General features: G+C 38.0%; 1 protein-coding gene across 1 annotated transcript in view; it reads left to right on the forward strand.

The window, feature by feature from the left end:
- Positions 1 to 18043, forward strand: part of SETD3 (SET domain containing 3, actin N3(tau)-histidine methyltransferase) — a 57346-nt gene extending 39303 nt beyond the window's left edge. Inside the window, exons 7-13 of the mRNA XM_065063524.1 lie at positions 3055 to 3113; positions 4995 to 5109; positions 9293 to 9367; positions 12057 to 12223; positions 12875 to 12960; positions 14729 to 14889; positions 15520 to 18043. Of these exons, the coding sequence (XP_064919596.1) occupies positions 3055 to 3113; positions 4995 to 5109; positions 9293 to 9367; positions 12057 to 12223; positions 12875 to 12960; positions 14729 to 14889; positions 15520 to 15963 (1107 nt within the window). The 3' untranslated portion in view covers positions 15964 to 18043. The remainder of the gene's footprint in view (positions 1 to 3054; positions 3114 to 4994; positions 5110 to 9292; positions 9368 to 12056; positions 12224 to 12874; positions 12961 to 14728; positions 14890 to 15519) is intronic.
- The last annotated feature ends 6219 nt before the right edge of the window (positions 18044 to 24262 follow it).

The following is a 24262-nucleotide window of genomic DNA, read 5'->3' on the forward strand; positions in this document are numbered from 1 at the left end:
AATGTCAAGATAGTACATCAAAAATTCATGGAATATGTGACTTTTTTCAAGGGTATTTAATACTTAATGCATTTGTGTCATTTTTCTTTCTGGATATATTGACAGGTTTTATTAAGTGTTTGTTAGGGAGATTTCATTTTTACCAAGGGACTATAAAGAGAAGCTGCATACTAAATCAATTTTTTAATCAGAATATTGTTCTTTTTTGTGTGTCTTCAGATTCTTGTAATCTATAGGGTTTTTAAGTTATGTAGTAAAATAGCCCAAGTCAGAAATCTAACATGATCAAATAGGCTGACATGTCTTAACTTTAAAATAGGTACTAGAATATTGTACCACAGAATGTTATAAATATGATAATTATGTATGCTGGGATTTTATTCTGCCTTGTGTCTTTTAAGACCATTTATTTTGTCCTTTATTGTAATTTACTAGTGGTTATAAGTGAATTATGTCTGGACAGTCTCCATACAGGGGCCGTCGCTAAGTTTCACAGATTTACAAGCAGAGGAGGGTTACAGAGCGAATGGTGACATCCTGAATCTTTGCCCGTGGATTGTGGGTTCACGTTGACTTGCTACAGAGGCTCATGTCAAATGAACAATTAACCTCACAGCAAGCTGCTGTTTTAATACAGATTTTTCTCACGGAGGGGAGAACGGCAGCATGCATATATCTTGCTTCCTACAGGTATTTGCTCCAAGGGCGCATAAAGCATGTTGATTGCACGTCCTGTATAGAGTGTGAGCAGGAGCTGTGCACAGGTAATGGGTTTAATCGGTAAAAATCACTTTTATGCTGCCAAGCGCTTTGTAGTCTCTGTAATGCCTTTTTATAATACTTGTAGTGCATTATGACTGTAGTAGTTATTGCCCTTTGAAAAATAACGTGTTCTGTTGAAAGCTGCTGTTCGGGAGGAAGGAAGGGGAGGGAGGAAGGTCAGGGGTTATCTGTGTGTATACCAGGGTCTTCCTCCAGCCATACACTTGTCCGACCCTCGGTTTGAAATAAGGCAGCGGTCAGTGACGCTGAAGGGCAGTTTTACCCCAAACCGGGATTTCAGAGCATTGTAATGGTATCCAAAGGCCGCTCCCGAGGATTTTCCTGTTAGCTTTGTGTTCCTTGCCCCTCGGAGCCGAGAGCGAAGGGCAGAGCGGCTGAGGAGGAGCTGGGGTGGGGGGCGCGCAGGCGCGGTTGCGCCGGCAGGGGGCAGTGCCGGCCCGCGCGGGCGGTGCGGTGCGGGGCGGGGGGGACACGGGGATTTCGGGGACCCGGAGTTCTCTGTTCGTGCAGAATGCCGCCTTCTTTAAAACTTCAGGTGCGGAATGAGATTCTGATTTTTCACAACCAATAATAACGCAGGAGAGGAAAATGTTACGATATTTTAAAAGTGAAACTGATAGGTCTGTGTCTCACCGTCAGCCTCGGTTTTCCGTGCTTAGTTTATCAAGCTGCTGTAAAACAGATTAATACTACGAGTAATAAAAGTTGAAATTGTCATAAAAGAATAATACAGGGGGGTATTTGTTTTTAAGAACTGTTATTTCCAGTTGAAGGCTGTTGTTTCTACATTCATTTCTGCAATCAAGTCTGGACTGTTCTGCTGCAGGGAAGACACCTGAAATTCAGTGGTTTGGCTTTCAGTTCTGCTTTTGTACTGAATGTTTTTGTGAGAAGTAATACCGCTCTAAAATGTATTTGCTGCAATTAAACTCGAGGGAATTTGTTTGTCAATGACCATATAATCGATGTGAATAAAAATCATACAGAAATGCAGAGTGCTTTAAAAAGAAAAAGAAACAAGTGAGGGAAGGGACAGGAGTCGCTGGAATTGTTAACTTCTGTGGTGTTCCAGAGAAAGCTCATCCAAAGGGTTAACTGAGAGGCTGAGGGAGACCAGACACCTGGGACCTAACACCCAATAGGCAGTCTTTTGTAATATATAATTTGCCTAAAATTGCGCACTGAGCACAAGCTTTTGTTTTCTAATTGATTTACGGTTTGAGCCACTTTTACCTCATCCCCTACTGTCCTGCACACAGTGCCAGCAAGTACATTACAGTGAGAAATGATAAATTACCATGCACTTGTGATGCTAATGCATCAAGAGTAAAAAACTGCATACTACATAGAGCTTCATGCATTAGGAGTGTCGCAAAGATAGAGCTGTGCAAAAAATCATTTGTATCTTCTGAAATAACCGTTTGATCATTTACTTCAATTCATCTTGGAGACCTAATTGAACCTGAAGATTAAAATTTATGCTATTATGGCTTTCCATTTGTGAATCAGAACAAAGTTCTAAAGAAAGTGTGTGAGTGTGGGCTTAAAGCTACCTGTATTTTTGAAACTTTTAATAAGTTGATTAGAAAAGTAACATATTACAGCTTCTTCAAGCCTTTCAAAAATCTAAATATTTTGCTTATTAATGACAACCACAGTATGCATTTTCAAATGGCATCGCTCCACTTTTAGATAGTAACGTGAAGATGGGTTAATGTGGATGCTGTCTAAGCAGCAAAACTATTTAAATAATTTAATCTGCTTTGTTTCAGAGGTGTAGTGCAACTTTTACTGAATAACACCTTTTACAGGTAGCAAGGAAGAGTTGAAAATCTCATATAATTTTTCTTGCATTCGTGAAATACCGTACTGATAGCCCAGAGAAGGGGAGAATGTTGAAGGTGGTGAAACCTATGTATGCTTGTTGTCTGATTTCCTTTCCCCACCCCGCATCACAGGCTGGATTTTGGGTTACTTTCATGTACTCAGTCCACCTTAAATTTTTTATTTTTGTACGATGTCTGTGGGTTCCAGTCTTGAAATATGAAGAAACAGATTTATGGCGGCTGCTGGGCACAACAAATTAAGTTGACAGTGATGTATGAGAGCATAATAGCGTGATGAGCCCTCTGTAGCGCGGCTGGACGCCTCCTGCTTCATTTGGCTCTTGTTAGGATCTGTTAGGCAGCTAAATAATGAAATTCTGCTGACTGATTTCTGATTTCTCTTTTCTTTCTCTTCTCACCTTTTTCTGAAACTTGCATTTCCCAGACCCATCCTAATGCCAGCAAACTGCCCTTAAAGGACTCTTTCACTTATGACGACTACAGGTTGGTCTGTCTTTTAATTCTTTCTCCCTCTTTTTTTTTTTTTCATATAGCGAACTGTGGGACCCTGAAAATGCTTCATTGTTGGGAAAGCCGTATTGTTATTGAAGTGTTAAATGTAAGATTTGATACTAATACACTTTTTTAATGGAGAAGAAAGTAAAATAAATAAGCAGATTTTAATTGTTACAAAGGAATAGTCATTATGAGCAGTTAATTTAGCCAACTGGCACACATAGTCTGAGATTAGTAAAGTAGTTCATGGTTTCTTAAGAAAATAATTCCGTTGAAGTTGCAGGAGTTTTGGGTTTGTTGTTGGTTTGTTTTGTTTTGTTTTATTTTAAAAAAGGCTTTACCAGCACATAGTAGTAAAAACTCCTGTTGAACAGGAGAGCTGGACAGCTTAAGTTATACACATGAAGCATGATTGTCAGTTGGAAGTGCTATAGGGGGTGACATAATTAAGATAAAAATAAGAATAATTAGGATAATGAGAGCTTTAATTCTGCTAAGTGGTTAAAATAGGATGCATAAAAGGTATTCATGAGGTCTTACAGGAATTTTTTTGCCTAAGTCTTACTTCTGGGTAGGTCTATGAAAGTGGGATTTCCAGAGCATGCCTCCTTCACTTGTGGGGTCACAGAGGAGCATGCCAGTTTATGTGTGAAGTGGTTTAAAATTTTACCAATAAAATACAACAATTAAAAAGAAACATATTGCTGTTATGTTTCAGAGTGTTTGCATATCAGAAATATCCACAACTTTAACTTGCTTTTTTAGAAATCAAGTAGATTTCAGTTTGATGGTATCTTTCTAAGCAATCTGTAGTAGTTCTGAAAAAATCCTTCAGAAAGTCTAATTCTATATTTTAAATACTTGTTATTAGTGAAGTCTGTGGGAGTTAAAATTGTTTTGACCTTCTCCTGGTGGTGTTCCTTTTATATTTTTCTTCCCCTCAAAAAAACACAGCAAATATAATTATAAGGCCAGAACATCATGAAACTAAGAGTATTTTTTCCCCTCTGGCATTTAATATTCATTTTTGTCTGAAATAAAATAAAAATGAAATTTTAGAAAATACTGAGATGTTAAGCTTTTCTGAAGATTCTTGTGTTTGAATAGACGTTGCCTTTATTTAACCTGAGTAAGAAGGGTTTTGAATTACATCTGTGTGCTAAGCTACATTAGACTTTCTTCATTCTTTTTACCTGGATATCTGTTTGGGGTGTTGGTGCTTTTTTTTCTGTTTTTTGTGTTAAGCAGAAAATTTAGCAATACTGATCTATGACGAAAAGTTGCAAGCTGAAGTGAAGTACTCAACAAAATACTGTGCACACGCCAGGTGACGGCGCTGGTTCCCAGTTCACACGGCACATCAGCTCTTTAGGCAGCGAGGGGCAAAATACCTCCTGGCTCTTCCCAAAGTCTGGACACAGCCAAGAGCTGCTGCTGCCCAGCCAGGGCTGTGGGGTGCCCGGCCGGGGCTGTGGGGTGGCCAGCTGGGGCTATGGGGTACTCTGAAGTCCGTAGGCCTGGCTGAGCCCGGGTTTGGGGCTGTGGAGACAGGTCTGTGTGCAGGGAGGGCTGGGGAAGCAGGAGGTGACACTGGAGCAGGTCCTGGTTGAGGTTATAGAAGGTATGAAGAGAAAGTTGTGTTGCAAAGAGCACAGATGAGGGGTGGGATTGCAATCCTGATTTGGGAATCGGGACCTCTCTGCATGTCTTGGAAACCCAAGAGCTGATGCTTCTCATATACGTGGTGTTGCCTTCTGCTGTTATCGTTCCAAAGTTTGGAAACTCCTAGCCTAAATGATTGCTTCATGTTAGACTACAGCCAAGCAAATATTAATGATTTGAACACTGACATATTTTTAATTTTTGTAGATGGGCAGTTTCCTCTGTCATGACACGGCAGAACCAGATTCCAACAGAAGATGGTTCCAGAGTAACATTGGCTCTAATACCTTTATGGGACATGTGTAATCATACTAATGGACTGGTAAGGATTTCTTCAGTGTTGCTGAAAGGTGTTAGTAGGGCTTAACTGTTAAGCCTCTTAACTGCTGTAGAACAGCTTAATAACACTTTTATTATGTTTCTTAACACAGGTAAAAAGTGTGTTCCCAAGTGACATTAAAAATCTAGTATCAAAAAGGAAGATTTGGTTTTTTAAATGTCTTACGATAGCTTTTTCAGGGGGAACTTTATTCATCTGGAGAAAATGATAGAAGTGATGGCATACCTGCATACAGTTATATCTCATACAGACACAGTGTACCTTTTAGAAGTTTTCGGTTATGTGATACCTATTTTTCCAGCCAAGTTTGAATATTCTTCTGACATGGAGTTTTGTGTTTCTGACGGGCTCACAAAGATTCACAATACTGGACAGATCTGTACTCAGAACAGGAAAGCAGACAATGATGGAGGTTGCCTCTTGTAGCTACCACTAGGGAAAGTGGTTAGAAATTTGCAATGAAGAAATACTGCCAGCTCTCCTAACCATGCCCAAAGAGCCTTGTTACAGAGACAGCAACAACGAGAACAAAGCCTAGTTCAACAAAAACAGTACATCTGTTACTACATCAAAGAAACAAAATGCAAAAATACTACTTTAGGGCATATTAAACATTTAAAAGGTGACATATGTATATAGAAAGTCAGACCTGCTGACATTTTGGCTTACGTGAGCTAGTTCAGAGGATGAGGTCTTGATTTCATTAACAAGCTAGTTAATGTTGAATTGAGGAAATGGAAGCCTGTAAGAGGATGGTTCATCAATGTTATTTAGCCAGTTTAATGTACACTTCAAAATTCAGACCCTCTAATTGTGTTTCCTATAGATAGTATTTATTGTAAGCAGTGAATATGACCATACTATTCAAGTAATCTGGTTCTTTTGTGGGAGAACTGACCTGCGTGTTAGGAGAGCAGCATATGTTAGTATTGTTAGTACAAGAAAAGCCTGGTTTAAATTAACAAATTGTAAAGCAAGTTGTTTTTCACTTGACATTTAGCTAATTTATTGTTACTATGACTGTACCAAATACAGCACAGTAGGCTAGGCTACAAAGTTGCAAGTGCTTGGGGTTTAGTTATTTATTTATTCTTCCCCATTAAAAAAAGGTGTTTACGTGTTGTTCTTTAACAGTGATTCTTGCCTTTCGCTATTTGTTACGCAATCTTGTAACTTTGATTTAGCAATAAAGCTCAAATGAGAGTCTCTAATACAAAGAAAATTGCTTAAAGTTCAGAAATGTATATTTTTGTAATATAAGTCTTAGCTGCAAGCATCAGTACTTCCTGTACCCTTTTCCTGCTGGGCATCTCTTTCAGATGCATTTGCAGAGACTTGTCTGTGTTCGTTAGACAGCTCTTAATGAATGCCTTCAAAGTTGGGATTAGAGGAAAGAGGAAGAGAATTAAGGTTCTGGGAGGGAAAAAAAATTAAGTAGCCTATATTAAAAGAGCAGGCAGTTATGTTGTTTTAATTATTCAAACTTCTATTTAAATTGATAAAGTAATTTTTATTTTTATTATGCTTTTTAACAATGGGTTTGATATGGAGCCAGTCTCTGGAGCCAAACCTGCTAGTGCAGTAGTACAGCAGGGTTGGAAGCATTTTTTATGCTGAAATGCATCCTAAAGAATGGCAGGGGGGTGGTGCTGAACTTAAGTATTTTGTGTGTATATAGACTTTACTCACATGTTTCGTATTTCTACAGAAACTAGTTTAAATGGTTACAGATTTAGGAAGGGTAGACAACTGCAATATTAATCAGAAAAAGCCTAGAAAAGCTACTAAAGCTATTTTTATTGTGTGTTGGTTTCCTTGTGGTATTAGAAACAGGGGGAGATACTGTTATAGGAAACTGTAAGCTGCTAAGATAACTGTCTGTATTGTAGTTTATATTATTGTAGAGTGAGGTGAGGGTGGGTTCTGCTCTAATCATAGTCCATCCCATTAAAATACATGAAGGGAATTGTTCTTCACTGCAGGAAAGTAAGAAACAAAAGATGGTGTTGTACACGCCCCTCCCTGTTCAGTCTCTTCCGAACACAGTGCTTGAAATACTTCTTAGGCTGATGAGCTTCTACAGATCCCTGTTCTTGGTTTACTCTACAGGGCCCCTTTCCATGAGCTAGATAATAAAATGCTCCTTGGGCTTTAACTGGAGCTAGGTCCATCCAGTTCTTTTCTTGCTTCTGACACTATTAATTAGATCAACCTGTCTCTAAGAACTATATCAAAATGGTTGTCTTCATGCATTTCTCATTGTTATTCTTTAGTGGGATTGTATTTTGACAGTCAGAGGTTGATTACCAGCTCTGCCAGAGCTTTAAATAAGCTACATTCTGCCTGATGGGCTGAGTCCGTCCTTAATCACTGACCAAGCAGACTATTGCATGCTTTATACACAACTTGAAATTCATGTATCAGTCTGCTTCAGAAATAAAACTGAAGGGATGCAATTTGTCAGCTATCATGTGGGTAGAGAAGTAAACACCCTGTTAATTCCCTTACACGACTGCTATTAAAAGAAAGAGGAAATAAGATCCTAGCACTCCTTTATACTTTATAGAAAAGTCTTCCAGAAGTGCTGCTGGTTGGTTTGGGTTTTGTTTTTAATAAGGCAAAAATAAAAAACTCCCAAAAATGAGCAGTACTCTAGTGATGCATGCTTAAACGTACAGAATCCTTCTCTTAACATACTGGAGTTTCCCCAGACCTTGAAAGCTTCCTGTTCTACAGGCATTTCAAGATACTGGAACAGACTTCTCACATTCAGAAGTATTTAATTGAGTTTACACACTAGAAAATTTCAGGACAGGTCAAGTGCTGTCAATATTTCCCTGATTTGAACCGAAGTTACAGTTTTTCAGAAGATTACTGTATTTGAACTTGAAAGGTGCATTTCTTATAGGAAAGGTGAATGCTCTACCACCTGTAACCTGCAATTCAAGGTTTGTTAACCTTCTAAACGAAAGATCTGAATTACTAATTGTTCAGTCCAGCATAGTTGAATGTACAGGAACTTTTTTGTTCAAGTACTACAGCCTGTGTTTTGCAGTAGGCTGTGTGCCATGACTCTCATGTTCTCGTCTGATCTCAATGTGCTACAAACCCATGAACAGACCTGACGTGGTGGCATCCTCATGCAGGACAGTAAGATGTAAACTGTCAACTAAGCTTTCCAAATAATCCGTGAAGTTCCATCTTTGGGCAAACTGTGTCCAAGATGAGAATCAGGGTATAGTGCAAGTCACATGTGAGTCATCTTATAAAAAGGTATGTTTTCGTTTACAAAGGCTGAGAGAATCTTTTGCTTCTTCTAGGTTTTTCCGCAGACCAAGGGCATATTTTTTCATAAGTTATAGCTCTGGCAGTACTGAGTTCTGCATATCTACCATATAAGTTCCTCCCTGATTGTTCAGCAACTTGTATTCCATCCTGTGGCTGCATCTGTGGCTGCATCTGTTGTAATACAATTCAAGAACATGCTGTTTGTCACTTTAAAAAAAAAGTATTATGTTTTTAGGATAGCTTTACCTGTTGGTGTGACCACTTTCCAGTTTTGTAATTTTTTTTGGAGAAGTTCAGATTTGTTAAGAGAGTTTATCCTCTTCCATTGCCTGCTACCATAAAAAAAATCCTTTTAGCGTTTTCGGAGTTTTACTTAACTTTAGATAAAGGGATTATTTGCAAGTAAATTATAATTCTCTGAAGATTGTATCCCCTAAAGATCCACAGTTATCTAATCCTTTTTCTATTGAGAGATCAAAAATGTGCTGGCAGTAGAAGGATAAAGCACAGCGTATAGAGCTGTCAGTGCCGTGCTCCCTTGGGCCTCACTGGAGTGACTGAAAGCTCCAGAACTTTATAACAAGCTGGTGGCTTTAGCACGGGACTGTCTGTGGTCTATGGAGGGTGCTTTCCGCAGAGCCTTCCCTTCACCTCAGGTAAGTTATTTCTTCCCTTAGATTTCTTCAATGCAGAGATTTTTTTTTAGAAAGAGATTGCTCAGGAATAGTAAAGCAATTACTACCAGCTATATCATATTGTGCAGAGAAAGAAATGTATGCAATTGCCATTGTTTGTCTCAATAGACAATGGTTTGTGACTGGTGGGGGAGATAAAGATAAAATACTAAAGCTGCTTTTGTTACTCTTTCCTTGGATAGATCACTACAGGCTACAATTTAGAAGATGACCGGTGTGAATGTGTAGCACTTCAAGATTTCAAGGCTGGAGAACAGGTAGCGTTAACAGTTATCTACATAATTGTTCTTTAGTTAAGTTTTGTGGACATTTGGTAACTGGCTACAAAACTTTAATAGCAGAGTGGTGTGGATTAAGCTGTGCTACATTTGAATTTTGTTATGCTGAGCTAACTTTGTGTGAAAATACTACCAAATTAAGTAACTGCACATTTTTCAGAACAAAATATTTTCTGTCAGTTGGTACATCCCAACTTTAGGCGAGTTTTGATTCCTCGTATTTTAAAGAACTAGTTGAAATATTTAACCACTGGTAGATGCACATATACACACACTGAGTTTGGTGTACTGGATGAGATTAATAAAAGGCCATATCCAAAGGACTGAAGGTAACTATATTTTAGATTTGGGGCATCACTTTGTCTGCAATAGCAGATTGTAGAGTCTTTCTTAAAAATTCTGTTAGTTCGTTTCTTCTTAGTCTTCATTTGACATGAGGTTAAATGCAGTAGAGTTGCTAGTCATTTTACCCAGGTTGCAATCCCCATGCTTAGTGAAAATGAGAAAAGACCTAAAAATATACTCACTCCCTTTCATACAGACACACACACATGTACACACCACTTCATCCTGACACAGAAAATACCAAAGGGCAAGCCTTACAAAGATGTGTGGAACAGTTCAGAATCCAGTATTTTGGATTGGAACTGCAAAGAAGCCAAAATGAGTGTTAAAACTAGTGATGCACTGAAGAGAGTGGTTGCAGGAGTGCAGGAAATCCCTGGCAGGAGGTTCTGGTGCTGTGTTAGCTGCCGCCTGAGCCCTCAGTGCAGCACTGCTCCCCTTCTCCTGCTGCTTGTGCCACCATGGGCAGCATGGCCAGAGAGAGACTTTGTTGATGAAACATCCCACAATGTTTTATAATTCAGTCTTGGTTGCTACCGTCAGTGTATTATTTAGCCAGTCTCACACTTAATAATATTTCGATTTTCATTTTTCTTGTGTATTGTTACCTTCTTTTTTAACAAAGATGTGTCTGAAAAAAATTTTAAGTATGTCTTTCCATCGGTATACTTATCCTCATTGCTATGCAGGGGTTTACAGTGATTGTATATTTTTTGTGTCGCTCTTAGAATTTGTTATGGTAGTCAAAAATTTGCTGTTTTTTCCAGTACCAGTATGATGAGTTAAAAGGGGTCCACAGTTTTTCCAGAAGTGATCCAATTTATAATTTTCCACAGCTGGCAATGGATGTGTCATATAGCTGTTCTGGCTGCTCTCTCCATTTCAATTGTAGAGGCTTCCTCTCTTTCAATTTTATTTTAGTAGTTTCACTTTGTCTGCTATTTATAAGATTTTTTTAAAATTTTCTGTTCAAATTTTAATTATTATCGACATCATTAAAGCACTTTAATTATATAATGCCTCAGTCTTTTAATGTTTTGTGCAGATGTTATTTCTTACAGTTTCAGCAGGAAAAGTGTATGATCCTTGCTTTTACTGCTAAAAACTGTGAGGCAGCAGAAGTCAACAGAATTTATCAAACGCTGGCCTTGAATAAAGCAACTTTCTCATTCTGTTTAACTGACTTTTTTGTAAAACAGTCAGAGTGTAAGAGCATACTGTATAATCTGCATGTGACATGTGACAATTAAATGTGAGATGTATCACAGTGGTTTTAAAACTTGAGGGTGTTAGCAGCTCTCCCCTTATCGCTGCCTTAACATACCTAAGCAGGTCACTCATTCGTTGTACCAGTGTGTTAATGTTTACTATAATTTAATATAATGCTTAAAGCATTTGGTGCTTAGGGTAAATAGTTCTAATCTAAAATTGAAAACAAATAAATAGCCTTGTTAGTGTTGTTGAGAACACTGTGCCTTTCTCGGTCAGCTGGACAGCAGTGGCAGCTTGCAGGTGTCCAGAGCATTGCTGGATCCTCAGGCTAAAGAGGGAGTGCTGTAACTGCTGAAAGTTGTTTTGCTGATTGACAATTCCATTATCAAACAAAAGGGCAAAATAATCCCCTTGATGTGGGAGAAGACAATTGCTACTCTCACCTCTCGTCCCATGTACTTCATATGGCCCAGCCCTGAGTTAAACGCTTTTTGCAGGTTATATTTAGGAACTTATTTTTTAATGTGAATTAAAGTAACCTGTTTGCTTTAGATAAAGAGTTCAGAGTATAACACGAAAATAAATACTGGCTGAGCACAGGTCAGATCTCTCTGTGTAATTATACATTGATATATCCGTGCCTTAAGGTAACATTAAAACAAAAGCAAAGTTGATCCACCGGCAGTGTAAGTTACTCTTTTGGGTACATGTATGGGGGGAAATGACCTCAGAAACACAATTTCTTGTAGTGGGGCCTCCTTGTCTCAGATCTTTTACCCTTTAAAAGGCGTAGAATCCTTGGAAGCTTATTGCCCTATACTGGTGTTTTATGACAGTGTGAGAAAAGCATTTTTATTTTAAAGTATAGAATAAGAACCTCTTCTCTTCTTTCAAAGTCCGTTAGTTACATGGATATGTTTACATCTACCTCTAAAGTATATTGCCACACTATATACAGCATTTGAATCAATACCAGAAAACAAAGCACATTTCTTTATATCACCCAATATACCTTGTACTCTTTCAGGAAATAACTTTCAAATTATGTCAGTTTTTTAAGATGATCTTAAGCTTTTTTCCTGTCCCTTCACTTCTCTTTTCATCCTTCTAGATTTACATTTTTTATGGCACTCGGTCAAACGCTGAATTTGTGATCCACAGTGGTTTTTTCTTTGATAATAATTCACATGACAGAGTGAAAATAAAGCTTGGCGTGAGTAAAAGTGACAGGCTGTATGCTATGAAGGCAGAGGTCTTAGCTCGTGCTGGTATCCCAACGTAAGTACAACACAATGCCATGGGTTTTTTAAAATGTTTCCAAAGTATATAGTGTCCAGTAGAGCATATATAAAGCTGTTTTATGATAGTTTTCTTAGGTGTAATATTTCTCCTGTTTGTATAGAAATTAAAGTTATTGTAATAATATTTACAGAAGTTATCTGAGCTATATTATCATCTAATTTGGACTATATATAAGGAAAAAAAAAAACCCTTTGCTTTAATAACCATTTGAACAAAAACAGAGCAAGGATTAATTTGAAGCAATCTGTGGTTTTTTTCTTTCTTTCCTATCCCTTGCAGACATAATACGATGCTCAGTATGTGAACCACAGCATTTTCCTTTAGTCTTTTCAGTCCAGAGGGTACTGTTAGGAGCAGCAGACATGAAACAATGCATGTTCATGAATTTATTATGAAAGCCGTATAAAAATAATTGTAAGTGTAAAATTGTAGAGATAATTGTTCTTTTCAGACACAGGTTAGGGAAGCTTTTCTTCAGTTTGAATTAGGATTACCTACTTTTTTTGAAAGTGCTTTTTGTAACGCTCCATTTGTTGTATATTTTAAAGTCTTTCATGTTGAAATAAGTTCAAAGGTATGACAATAGAACTTGCACTTACCGTTGTTGTTTGTTTCTTTTATTATTAGTTCAAGTGTTTTTGCCTTGCACTCCACTGAGCCTCCGATCTCTGCCCAGCTTTTGGCTTTCCTTCGGGTGTTTTGTATGAGTGAAGGTAAGATGCTTTACAAAAACCTAATTTACGTTTATTTTAGAGGTATTTTGTTTGTTTTTTTAAAATGGAAATGTGATAGACATTTATATAAAACATTAAGCTAGATCAGAAGAGTCGAGGAGTTGCTGTTAAAGAGGGATCTATAAGCTAGTGAGAAGCCCACTCTTTGGCCATGTTGACTGAGGGAGTATTTCAGTAACACAGGCCTTTCTGGAACTCCTAAAGCAAGAGGTGATGCAATTTTGGTTTTTTTTTTAATCTCCCAGACTGTTGTGAGTGACCGAGCTTTGGAGCTTGGTCTTTAGTTCTTAGCTTTAAAAATGGTTCACAGAACAACATCATGTGTGACCTAGGGGTTTACATGCTTCAAATCATAGCATATTAGCCATCACTGCTAGAATCATCTAGATATCAATTAAAATATTCTGTACTGTAGGAGAAACACGGAAGAGACGTTTCAAAGTGGAGTGTTTTCCGTATTTTGGCGATTCATAATCTTAAAATCAACCTACGTATTTGTAAATTGTCTTTGTAGTGTTCCTCTTATGTTAGAGGGTTTTATGGGGAAAATATATGTATGATTAATGAATACTCACCTGGTTTGTGCATGTGAAACTTGTGATCAAATGTTTGTAATAGCTGTTTGCTGGTTAGATGCAGTTTTGGAGGTTACAGATGTGACAGTTTTTCGTGACAGGTGAGAATTGTCTTGCAGTAGGGATGCTGTGCAGATGATGTGGATTTGAATACCAGTAGGAATACGGAAGTCATTAAGTTTTTGCATGTGCTCTATTTGCTCTGTTTAATAAAAACAACCTACCTTATGTAGTGTCACGCCTTCATTACATCCCATCATCCATCTCTTATAACTTATTACAAAATTAGAATAGAGTAGTTCTATTGGAAAGGACCTACAGTGATCATCTAGTCCAACTGCCTGATCACTTAGGGGAGTAAATTCAAGTAAAGAAAATTTTAGGATGCCAATGAGGGGGTGAATTTTGGTTTGGAAAAGAAAATATAGCCAGTGGCCACTTTAATTGCATTTCTCTGATATATGATTCTGTTCAGATTATTCACATGTCTTAAATACTGTATAAGACAACTCTTTATTGAGAAACTACATGCAAGTGGTTTGTGAAGTTTCTGATAGCTGCTTTGCAGGAGTGAAGTTTGGTAATTAAAAGATTAATGGAATTTATATACTGGCAAGGAGCTGATCAAACATTTAGTACTCTGTGTGAGGTTTGTTTGATGGATGTCTTTTCTGACCAACTGTACGGGGTTTCTTCTACTGAAGAAGATTACCAAAACAATGGGAAAAATAATTCCATTACTATTTGTACATTCTCTAGCCTGTTCCTTATAATATCAAAAAGTTCACTGAACTTTTTAAAGAATTGGTCCCTTTTGTTTTGTTTATCAAGTATTATACAAAACATCCCATCTCACTGTCACAGAGTTACACTGTGTATGAGAGGCTGTGAGATATATATATATATATCTATCTATCTGTCTGTCTATCTATCTATCTATCTATCTATCTATCTATCTATCTCCGTTTTCTGCTAACCTCAAGACTTTCAGTTGCCTCTTTGAGGAGAATCCTGGAAATAACCAACATATCTGATAATTCTTATTTGAGGAAAGGTTTTTTTTGTTAGCTGCTCAAAGCTATGCTATTGAAAATAAGTTTTTGTGCAGTTTGTCAACTGACAAAGGGAATGATGAGATTGTTTTTAACATATTGCTTTTACACTTATTGCAGAAGAGCTGAAGGAGCACTTGATAGGCGAGCACGCCATTGACAAAATCTTCACTCTGGGGAACTCTGAGTTTCCCGTAAGCTGGGACAATGAAGTTAAACTTTGGACATTCCTAGAAGCCAGAGCATCCCTTCTTTTGAAAACCTATAAAACAACTGTGGAGGTAAAATTATCATTATATGTAATTTAAATGTCTGAAATGTTTTGTATTATGATTGTAGGAAAAGATGTTATATCCCCCATCTTGTCTTTACAAACTTTGATCTGAATGTTAGTACATAATTCATTCTATACTTTTTAAAGTGTAGAAACAGATTTGCATTATCTAAGGAAAATCAAATAAGATTGCAAAAAAGAAAATTTTGTTAATGTAATTTTGTTAATGTATTTTTTCTTTGATTCTCCAAATAGAGGCTACCTGCTTTTTGTCTGCAAGTAAAATGGGGAATCAGTTTCAACTTGTTGTCTATTAGTTACATTTTCCAGGCTGCAAAGAAATGTACTACTATTGCGAGTGTATGAGTGAACCTGTGTGTTTCATATACTCGTGAAGTCCCCTGACTTTGCTTGTAATGCAGGCTGATCTATGTGGAGAGATTTTTAGCTTCTTTCTAAACTCTTGACAAATTTCACTGGGACCCTCTGCAGACCCTCTCATTTGGATCAGCCTGAAGAACCTAGTGTCACGTGTTGTTAATGCATAGAAAGAAAAGTTGAGAGGTGGTGTGTTTTTTTTTTTTCTATTATGTTGGTTGTTACTAACAATCTCGCTTTTTTTTTCCTCTTCTAACAGGATGATAAGTCCTTCTTGGAGACCCATGACCTTACCTCACATGCGATCATGGCTATCAAATTGCGCTTAGGTGAAAAAGAGATCTTGGAGAAAGCAGTAAAGAGTGCAGCTGCTAGCAGAGAGTATTATACCAAACAAATGGCAGATGGAGCTCCGCTTCCTAAATACGAAGAGAGCAACATTGCCTTGTTGGAGAACACTGTGGCAGACTCTAGACTCCCTATTGTCTTGAGAAACCTAGATGATGTGGAAGAGCAAGGGGACTTAAAGATTGATGAAGCTATTGATGCTGAAGTTACAGAGAATGGGTTTGTAAATGGTGAAAACTCTCTATTTAATGGGACCAAATCAGAAAGTGAAAATCTAAATAAAGAGAAAAGCAACAGAGAGACTGAAGATGCCAAAGAATCTTCTTCAGAAAGTACTGATGAGGTTAAAGAATAGTGCTAAAATTTTACTTTCTTGTGAAATTAAATTAGCTGAAGTTTATGAACGGTGCATTTATGTTGGTGTGTTTCTTTGTTAACGTTTCTCTTTCTGCAGAGAAAAACGTTTTTGCTGCTTTATATAAAAATGAATTTTTAAGTTATTGAAAAGATTTAGCATCCCTTTTCAATTAAGATTGCCATCTTGCTTTCAGGTAAAAACTGGGGAAAGAGGTGCCTTTGGAAGATTTTGCAGCCCTTTGTTGAACCAAATGTATTTTCTTCCTGGGGAAGAATTAAGCTCTTCTATCTGCTGTGCTTTTGTTGTTCTGTCACTCTGACTACCGAAATTAAAAGCTTGCTCTGCCTCCTGCCAAGAAAAGCAGAAGGCAGGACTGACTCGGTATTCAGCATGAAGGTGGGAGAGCAGTACAGCAGAAAACTGGATAAGAGGATCAGAAACTTGGGAGACTGGAAGAAAACCTGTTTAAAATCAGGTATGCCAGTCCAGAAAAAGGTAAGGTGGCAACCTTATGATTGGTAGTTTTAAATGTTGATGAGAATCCAAATTGTATACACTTAAAGTGATCTCTGAAGATTTCAGTTTACTTCGTCTTTAGTTTGCTGTATAAAAAAATCTCATCTTTCTTCTTCAGTCAGAGCTAGGCTGCTACAATACAACATTCACCAACTTTTAAAGGCCGACTTCTTATTTCCAGGCGGTACCTTTTATTGACAAGGTTGGAAGTGCTACTGGAGAGTTTGAAAGCAGATAGGCCAAGCCTCAGCTTTAAACTGTGCTGTTCAAAGTGAGGTCGCTTCCCAGCTTCTTCAGGTTTTCACAGTAGCTAGAGGTTTTCAAAGCTACACTTTTGACTAAACCATTATTAAAAGGAAAATATGGTTAATATTACTGTCTGCTACGCCTTCATTTCTGTGTTTTTGGATGAAACATTGAATGTGACATGGTTACCTGCTGATCTTACTCAACATCATCTTTTGGTTAAGACATTAATTGATGCTGTTTTCTTGAAGGAAACGGCAGGCAGATTAGTGTGGTTTTGGCCCCAGTCCAGAGCACAGCCACGTCTGCAGCAGTTTGCTTTGCCATTCAGACTGTGCCTCCTTCTGAATGTGTATTTCTTGGGATACCTCCCCAATTTAAGCAGCTCTGCTGTCTCCAGCAGTTTTGGTCACCCTCATATTATACGTTTGAACTTCTAGATGGAAACAGTAGGATCCTAGCACAGTGCAATATCTGAACAAGGGTAATTCCAAGGAATTACCTGGATATTGGGAGGAGAAGAAGGTGGAATATTTTTATTTTGTGGCTCCATTCAGGGAGGAGTATGAACTGATTTAATTCTGTTCTCAATATTAAGGACTTTGTCTTTTACCTTTGTATCCTTAAGTTCAAAATAATGGATAGAATGGCCAAGCTTGGACAGTTTAAAGCTCAATAGATGTTGCAACCTGCTCATCCAAGATCGGTTGCAGTAAAATGTTTTCTATCATATTCATAGTTTTACTAGAATTTTCTTTTTTATAGTGCAACTTGGAAAATGTGTTTTTGCACAGATCTTTGGTGCAATACACACAGTAAGCAGTGACTTTCTTTCAGGTTGTCGATGAAGTTTGGTGTTCAGCTAGTATCAGTGAGGGGAATATAGAAAAAATAGTTTTTTAAAAATATTTCACTAAGAATGGCACGCTGCCATTGCACCTTGGATGTTGCTTCACCACTAACAAGGTGCTGGACTAGTATTTTTGTAACTATATGCTGCCTTTGGTAGAATGTTATGAATTGTTGTCTTGACAGTTTAAATGTCATACAGAAGTCATTACATTTCGGATTTTATTAGGACCAATATTCCATTTCCGTTTCTGCCGGGTACATTGCCCAACATTGTACTAGATACTATGACGCAATTCTGAAACTAGCCTTCCCTGCAAATTATAACTGTAATTCAGATTATTTTCAGTCTGACACACTGTATTTTGTTCCAGTATTTTCTGATATCTATGGCTTAGCAAAGCCTGTGGCCACCACAGGACAGAATGTGTGGGTTTTCCTGAATAAAATATAGTTCTACCATGTCTTCCCTAGTGAGTGTATTATACAAACAAAACCTCTACCTGCTACAAACTGCTGTGTCTTTTGGGGTCTGTGGGGAGAGGAATGACCGGCCAGGTGTACACATAAAGATTAAAGGAGAAATAGCTGGCAAAAAAATAAGAGGAATTCTAGTAAACAGAAAGGGAAAGTGGTCTGTTAAGCGTACGGTCAAATTCTGACTCTTCATATGTTAGTGTTATTTAGAAAAATATGTTGCACACAAAAATAGTGAGTAATCTAATTTTGTAATTTGCATTTTTCCTCTATGCATGTAATGGTTTCTCAGAAGCACTAATCTAAAACTTAAGCTTTTGAAAACTGAGGTGGAAACTAAAAAAGTTGGCACTGATGAGCCCTTATTACCATCTGTCATGAAAACAGACCTTTCAAAGCATTTTAAAGTTAACTTTCTTCCTAATGTTTGGTTAAGAGACTGTTCACACTAATCCCAGGCTAAATGCCAAATCTTGCTTCTGTTTAGCTAGCTGAAGCATTCCTGTAAGAAAGACATCGCTTGGATTTCTCGGACTGTTCTCCAAAAACAAAACAGGGAAAAAAAAAACCCTTCTTGAATTTTACATGAAACTACCTACTGATGAATCATTTCTCTAACAACCTGTAGCTGCTTTGGCTCTATACTGCAATGTGATGTCCGTATAGCTCTGTTGATTAAGGCAAATATACAAAACTAACAACCTCCACTCTGAAAAAATGCTTGTAAAGTACATAAATGCAACCTTAGCTTAAGTGCTCTCATGAGTACACAAGAGCTGAGAGCATTCTGGTTGTGGAGGCTCAGATGTTTTAGGATCTTCTCTAACGTTGTGTTTTAGCATCTTGGCTGAAATAAGTGTCCCTTCCTTTGGACAGCGTTAAAAGGCGGTATGTACAGAAAATCTGTGCCACTCCACACTAGCTGCGTTCTTGAAGCTAATTTGCCTTTGAGAGGAGTGATCATGGAGTCATGAAATTTCATGTTTCAAAAATACACTGGAAGATTTAGATTTATACAAACTGTTCTTCTCTAGTTCACATGGTTCAAAACAGTATTTAATAGCTGCTGCTGCATCTTGGATCGCCATTTATAGAAAGGCATGTGAAGTAATTATGAAATGTAATTTGAAGTGTTTCAGTCTGACACACCAAAGATGCTCCCAAAATCCACTGCTCTTTCCTGATTTTCTGGACTGAAAGTCGGTCCTTGCGATTTCTTATACTCTGTGCCAAACAGGAGGGTTTGGACAAACATTGTTCTACCAAATATGTCTGATGAAGCAGCCTATTTCTCCAGAAGATTTTTCACTGATCCTTGTTGAAGCTGGGTATGATCACACGATTTTCACATCATTACCATCTATATTTAATAGTTTCTAACACGCTTCCTTCTTCGAGTGCATTGCTTGCTGTATAAAGTACAGCATGTAAATGAGTGACTCATGGTTAAAAGAGCTTCCTTAGCATTTCTCAGTTTCTATCTGTATTTCCTAATGAATGCCACAAGTTTGGAAACCATGTGGAGGACTGTTGAGTTAAAATGAAAAAATCTCAATCCATATTTAAGAAAAAAAGCCAAAAATCGTCTTGGATTCTTTTGGGTTTTGTGTCTCCTTAGGCTCACTGGTGTATATAGTGTATTTCAGAACTGGATGAATAATTGCTGTAGAGTTAGTGTAAATGACATAAATTTGAGCTTTAGTAATACAAATGAAAACTATGATAATTTGTTTATTGAAGTACACAAACTGAAATGTTGTCAAATGCCAAAGTGCCTATCCTGTGATACCAAGCAGAAACCAAAACACTCAGGTTTTTTTCCTTTTTTTTTTTTTTTTGTTTTGTAGCCCTTTGCTGAATATGGAGCACTTATACTTCTGGGTTAGCAGTAACAGGCTTTGAAATAGGCACAAATAATCTGTTTTGTATAGCGGCGTACATTGGGGGGTGTATTGTACTCATGCACTTCTAACAAAATGTTATTTTTGCCTTGTACGCTGCCATTAGTCACCGACTATTATTTTTATTTTCAGTGCTAGTATACATCAAACTTCACTTACAAACTTACAAATTTTATAGATATATATATGTATACACACACTTTTGTTTTTGTTTTTTTAACATTGTTAGCAGCATGAACTGGACCTGGCAGTTTACAAAAGTAATCAAGCTGGTTGTCAGTGTTTGCATGGCCCAGAAAGTGATGCCCAGTTAGTTCTAGAATGCTTGGAAACCACAGAATCACAGAATGTTAGGGATTGGAAGGGACCTCGGAAGATCATCTAGTCCAATCCCCCTGCCGGAGCAGGAACACCTAGATGAGGTTACACAGGAACGCGTCCAGGCAGGTCTTGAATGTCTCCAGAGTAGGAGACTCCACAACCCCCCTGGGCAGCCTGTTCCAGTGTCTGTTACCCTCACTGCAAAGAAGTTTCTTCTCAAATTTAAGTGGAATCTTTTGTGTTCCAGTTTGAACTCATTACCCCTTGTCCTACCATTGGTTGTCACCGAGAAGAGCCTGACTCCATCCTCCTGACACTCACCCTTTATATATCTGTAGACATTAATGAGGTCACCCCTCAGTCTCCTCCAAGTTCTTGGAGAAAGCATTTGACTTCTGCCTTTGTCCCTCGTGCTTGGGAGCCTTAACAGCTGGAGCTGGTGCCATCTTTCATTGTGAAAGGTTAAGCTGGATAAGGGAGGAGACCAAGGGGATGTCCTTAAGTGGAAAATAAAAGCTGGACAACTGAACAGTAGCCTGTCTTGGAGGCAGTGGTTGCTGCCCTGAGGAATAAGATTATGAGTGTTCAAAAGACAGTGAGTGTTCAAATAAAGAGTATCTCCAATTAGTACTGTAATTACTGTGAATTTTTAAGCAAGCCAAACATTTCACAGTAAGACAAGGGCACCACTTTCCCTAGGAACAGGTGAAAATGTATGAATTACAAGCTGTTGCAGCGTGTTAAACTGGCAGTGAAGAACCGAGGTGAGCGGCTGCCTGCCCCGCGGTCAGCGCGGGGCTGAGGGCGACCAGAGGGACATCTGGGTTGGGGTCACTGGTGTCCCTTGACTTGCTCCTCTGCCCTTGGGGAGGGAACTGCTCAGCACCAGGTGGGGAAGGAAGGGCTTTGTGAATCTGGCATGGAAGGGCTGGACAAAGCCACAGGCCAATGTGAAAACAGGAGATGTCCAAATAATATTTTTTGTGTATAGGATTATTTTATTATATAAAGTTAGTCAAGCACAGAAGAGGCTTTTGGACATCAGCCCTCCATCTTCCAGGTGATTCTTTCTGTTGACTGTTGTCTAAACTCCTTTTATTTTTGTTTTTCTGTTTTTCTGATTTTTATTATTTAAAGATTGGGTATGTCATGTCCATGCAGATTTTTTTTTTTAACTTCCCAATTTATAGAAACTAAACAATCATTTTCCAATTAAATCCAGTTCAGAAATGGCAAAATAGGTAATGTCGACCACCAGAACTTGTGCCTTCAAGCAGCTTAATGTGAACTGGAGTGAAACAGATCTGTAGCCCTTTGAGACATCTCTTTGCTTCTTCAGAAAGGTGTTTGAAATCTGTGGGAGGATAGGGAATGAAATCTTGCGTGTGTGAGGAATGTTGATTTCCCAACTGAATCACTGCACACAGATTCAGGCACAAACAGAATTAAATAATTGCATTTAAACACTTAACATTTTATTCCATATTAAACTTATATTGTTCTTCAAAAATGGGCCAACTTGATGGACCTGAACACATAAGTCATGCACAGAATCAGCGGGGGCAAAAAGCAAGTTTCCCTGTAACATCCCACCGCTCTTCCACTCCGCGACGAGACCAAGAGTAGCTTGATTCCAGCATGGTGCCCTGTTTTGCTCACAGATGTGACCAGCCAGGTAACCTCTCGCTTTGGGTCAGGCTGGGACCACCTACCCATCCCCTATATGCACTTTGCCATCCACAGAAGTCCTGGCTGTTCTCCTGGCTGGTTCAACTGCGTTTGACAAGCCAGTAGGTTTTGCGTTGTGCTGCTGACTTGTACCCATGCAAATGGAGTATTATTTTTTAAAAACTCTATTTTTGTGAATGCTGTTGATTTAAATATTCTGCAGTTTGTTATCATATTTACAAAAGTTTTCTGTTTCTACTCTGTAAGGCTGAAATTTGGAAACTAGGTAGGTGTCCTGCATCCACCAATTACTTTATGCTATGGGTTCAAGCAAATTAATTTCCCTTTTCTTTATTCCACGCTGGTTCACCACTTTCAGTGCTGTTAGTAACTCAGCCAAGGCTCCTAATTTCAGCACTAATAAGTGGGGTTGTATACAGATTTGTGGTCCAAAGGTATGAATAATGTGCCTTAAAAGTGGATCTCCATACTGAAACAGGCATGCACCAACAGCCTCCTGTGCACTGCAAAGGAATTTTTAGATTAACTTGAATATCTGTAAGAAAGCCCCACTGCCTTGCAGCAATTAATTCAAGTGATTGGATGCTAGGAATGGTTTATTATAATTGCACACAGGTAGTAATTTATTAGGGTGGCTGTTTCTTTTGGCATATGTCAAGAAGGTCAGAGTTTAGACTTTTTTGGACATTAACCTAGTCTTCTGAAACTCTGAAGTTCCACTTTTTGGTCATTAATTTCATACATGCTGAGATTGTGACAATTAACCCACTTAATAAAGGTCAAGTTTCAATTTTTTCCAATTTCTGGAACACTTAACTTTATTCCTTCTTGAAAATGGGCAGATACAGAATGATAAATAGTTATTAAATGAGAACGAAGACGTAGTTCTGCTGTCAAGATACTATTGAATGGTTAGTAACAAAAGGACCAGAACTGCTATGGATTTGAAGTAAAAGGAGTACTGTAAAACAGACTACAGGAAAATTAAATAGAAAAGTATAGATCACAGTAAGTGGTTTAAAATAATTTCCACTAACATCCCTATTAACTTACTCTACCTTAGTTTCTAATTATGCAAATCCATAATTTGTCCCTTCTTTTTTTTTCACTATACATGGGATTTTTCCCACAGCTCTAAAGCAGCATCTAACCACAGCTGAAAGGCATAAACAAGCAAAGTGAATAATGAAATGGTGGCGGTGTTTGCAGATGACCAAACCTTAATTATACTGAATTTTAATAATACCTTGATTTCAATGAGCCACAAGATCAGATAAAAATAAGCCCTTGGTTCTGTATAGTGGCATCTTTTACTAAAGGATACAGTGATGTGTTGGATCTCTTAAGCTATCATGAAAAAATTAGTACAAAAGTGTGTTATAATTTTTGAAACATCTGAAAAGTACCCATCAAAGAGCATTTTTATTAATCTTAAATCGTCATCCATTGAAGAAGTATTTTCAGATGAGTCAGTAGTACTTTCTATGTTAATAAAATAATTGCAACTTTGGTATTATGTCTGCTGAGTGACTTTGGAAATCCTTTTCATGCACATTTTTACATAGTTTTTAGATATTTATGAGGATTGTGAGTCCTGGAGTATTACTGCAACAGTTTTAGAGGTTGATGCTGAACACTTCAATGCAGGAATGACACAAATAATAAATAATAAGCAGCTGTGGTCCTGTGTCATTTTTTTTATTAAGTAGTGCTAGTACTATCAGACAAACCTTAGGAATGGAAATATGATCGTCACAAATTCTCAGTCCTGTTCTGTGGAAGCTTCAGCTCTGGGCTTCTGAGTAGGCTCACTTCAAGTACAGGGGTATATGTGTGTGTGTATATATATATATATGTGCATCTGGCACGATTAACATGTGCACCTATGTAGTTGCTCAACTTTCATATTCTAATATCATGATTAAAAATTAGGTGAAATTCTTTCCCCCCATCCTGGAAAAAAAGTGTGGATTTTGAGTTTAAAATACTGCAATACAGCTTGGCACTGGTGTGGTTTATTTTTCACGGGAGAGGTCTAGCTGTTGCTTTAAAGACTCTTCCATTGTCCCCAGGGGTTTTTACACAACACACACACTTGAGGTACTCTCTGCCCCTTCTCCCGTTGAGAAGAGTTATTAGCCTGTGTTAATGCTGTCTAAATGCTCACCAGTTAGTAGCAATACTTGTGGGACAGATGATTTATAGCCACTTGATTCAGAAGATTTTCAGCTAAAGCTAAGTAATCATTTCAAATGACCAAACATCATCTGCCGCGAGAAGCAAATACACAGCACAAT

Source organism: Columba livia, chromosome 5 (genome assembly GCF_036013475.1).
Source record: "Columba livia isolate bColLiv1 breed racing homer chromosome 5, bColLiv1.pat.W.v2, whole genome shotgun sequence".
In the NCBI taxonomy this organism is placed as follows: domain Eukaryota; kingdom Metazoa; phylum Chordata; class Aves; order Columbiformes; family Columbidae; genus Columba; species Columba livia.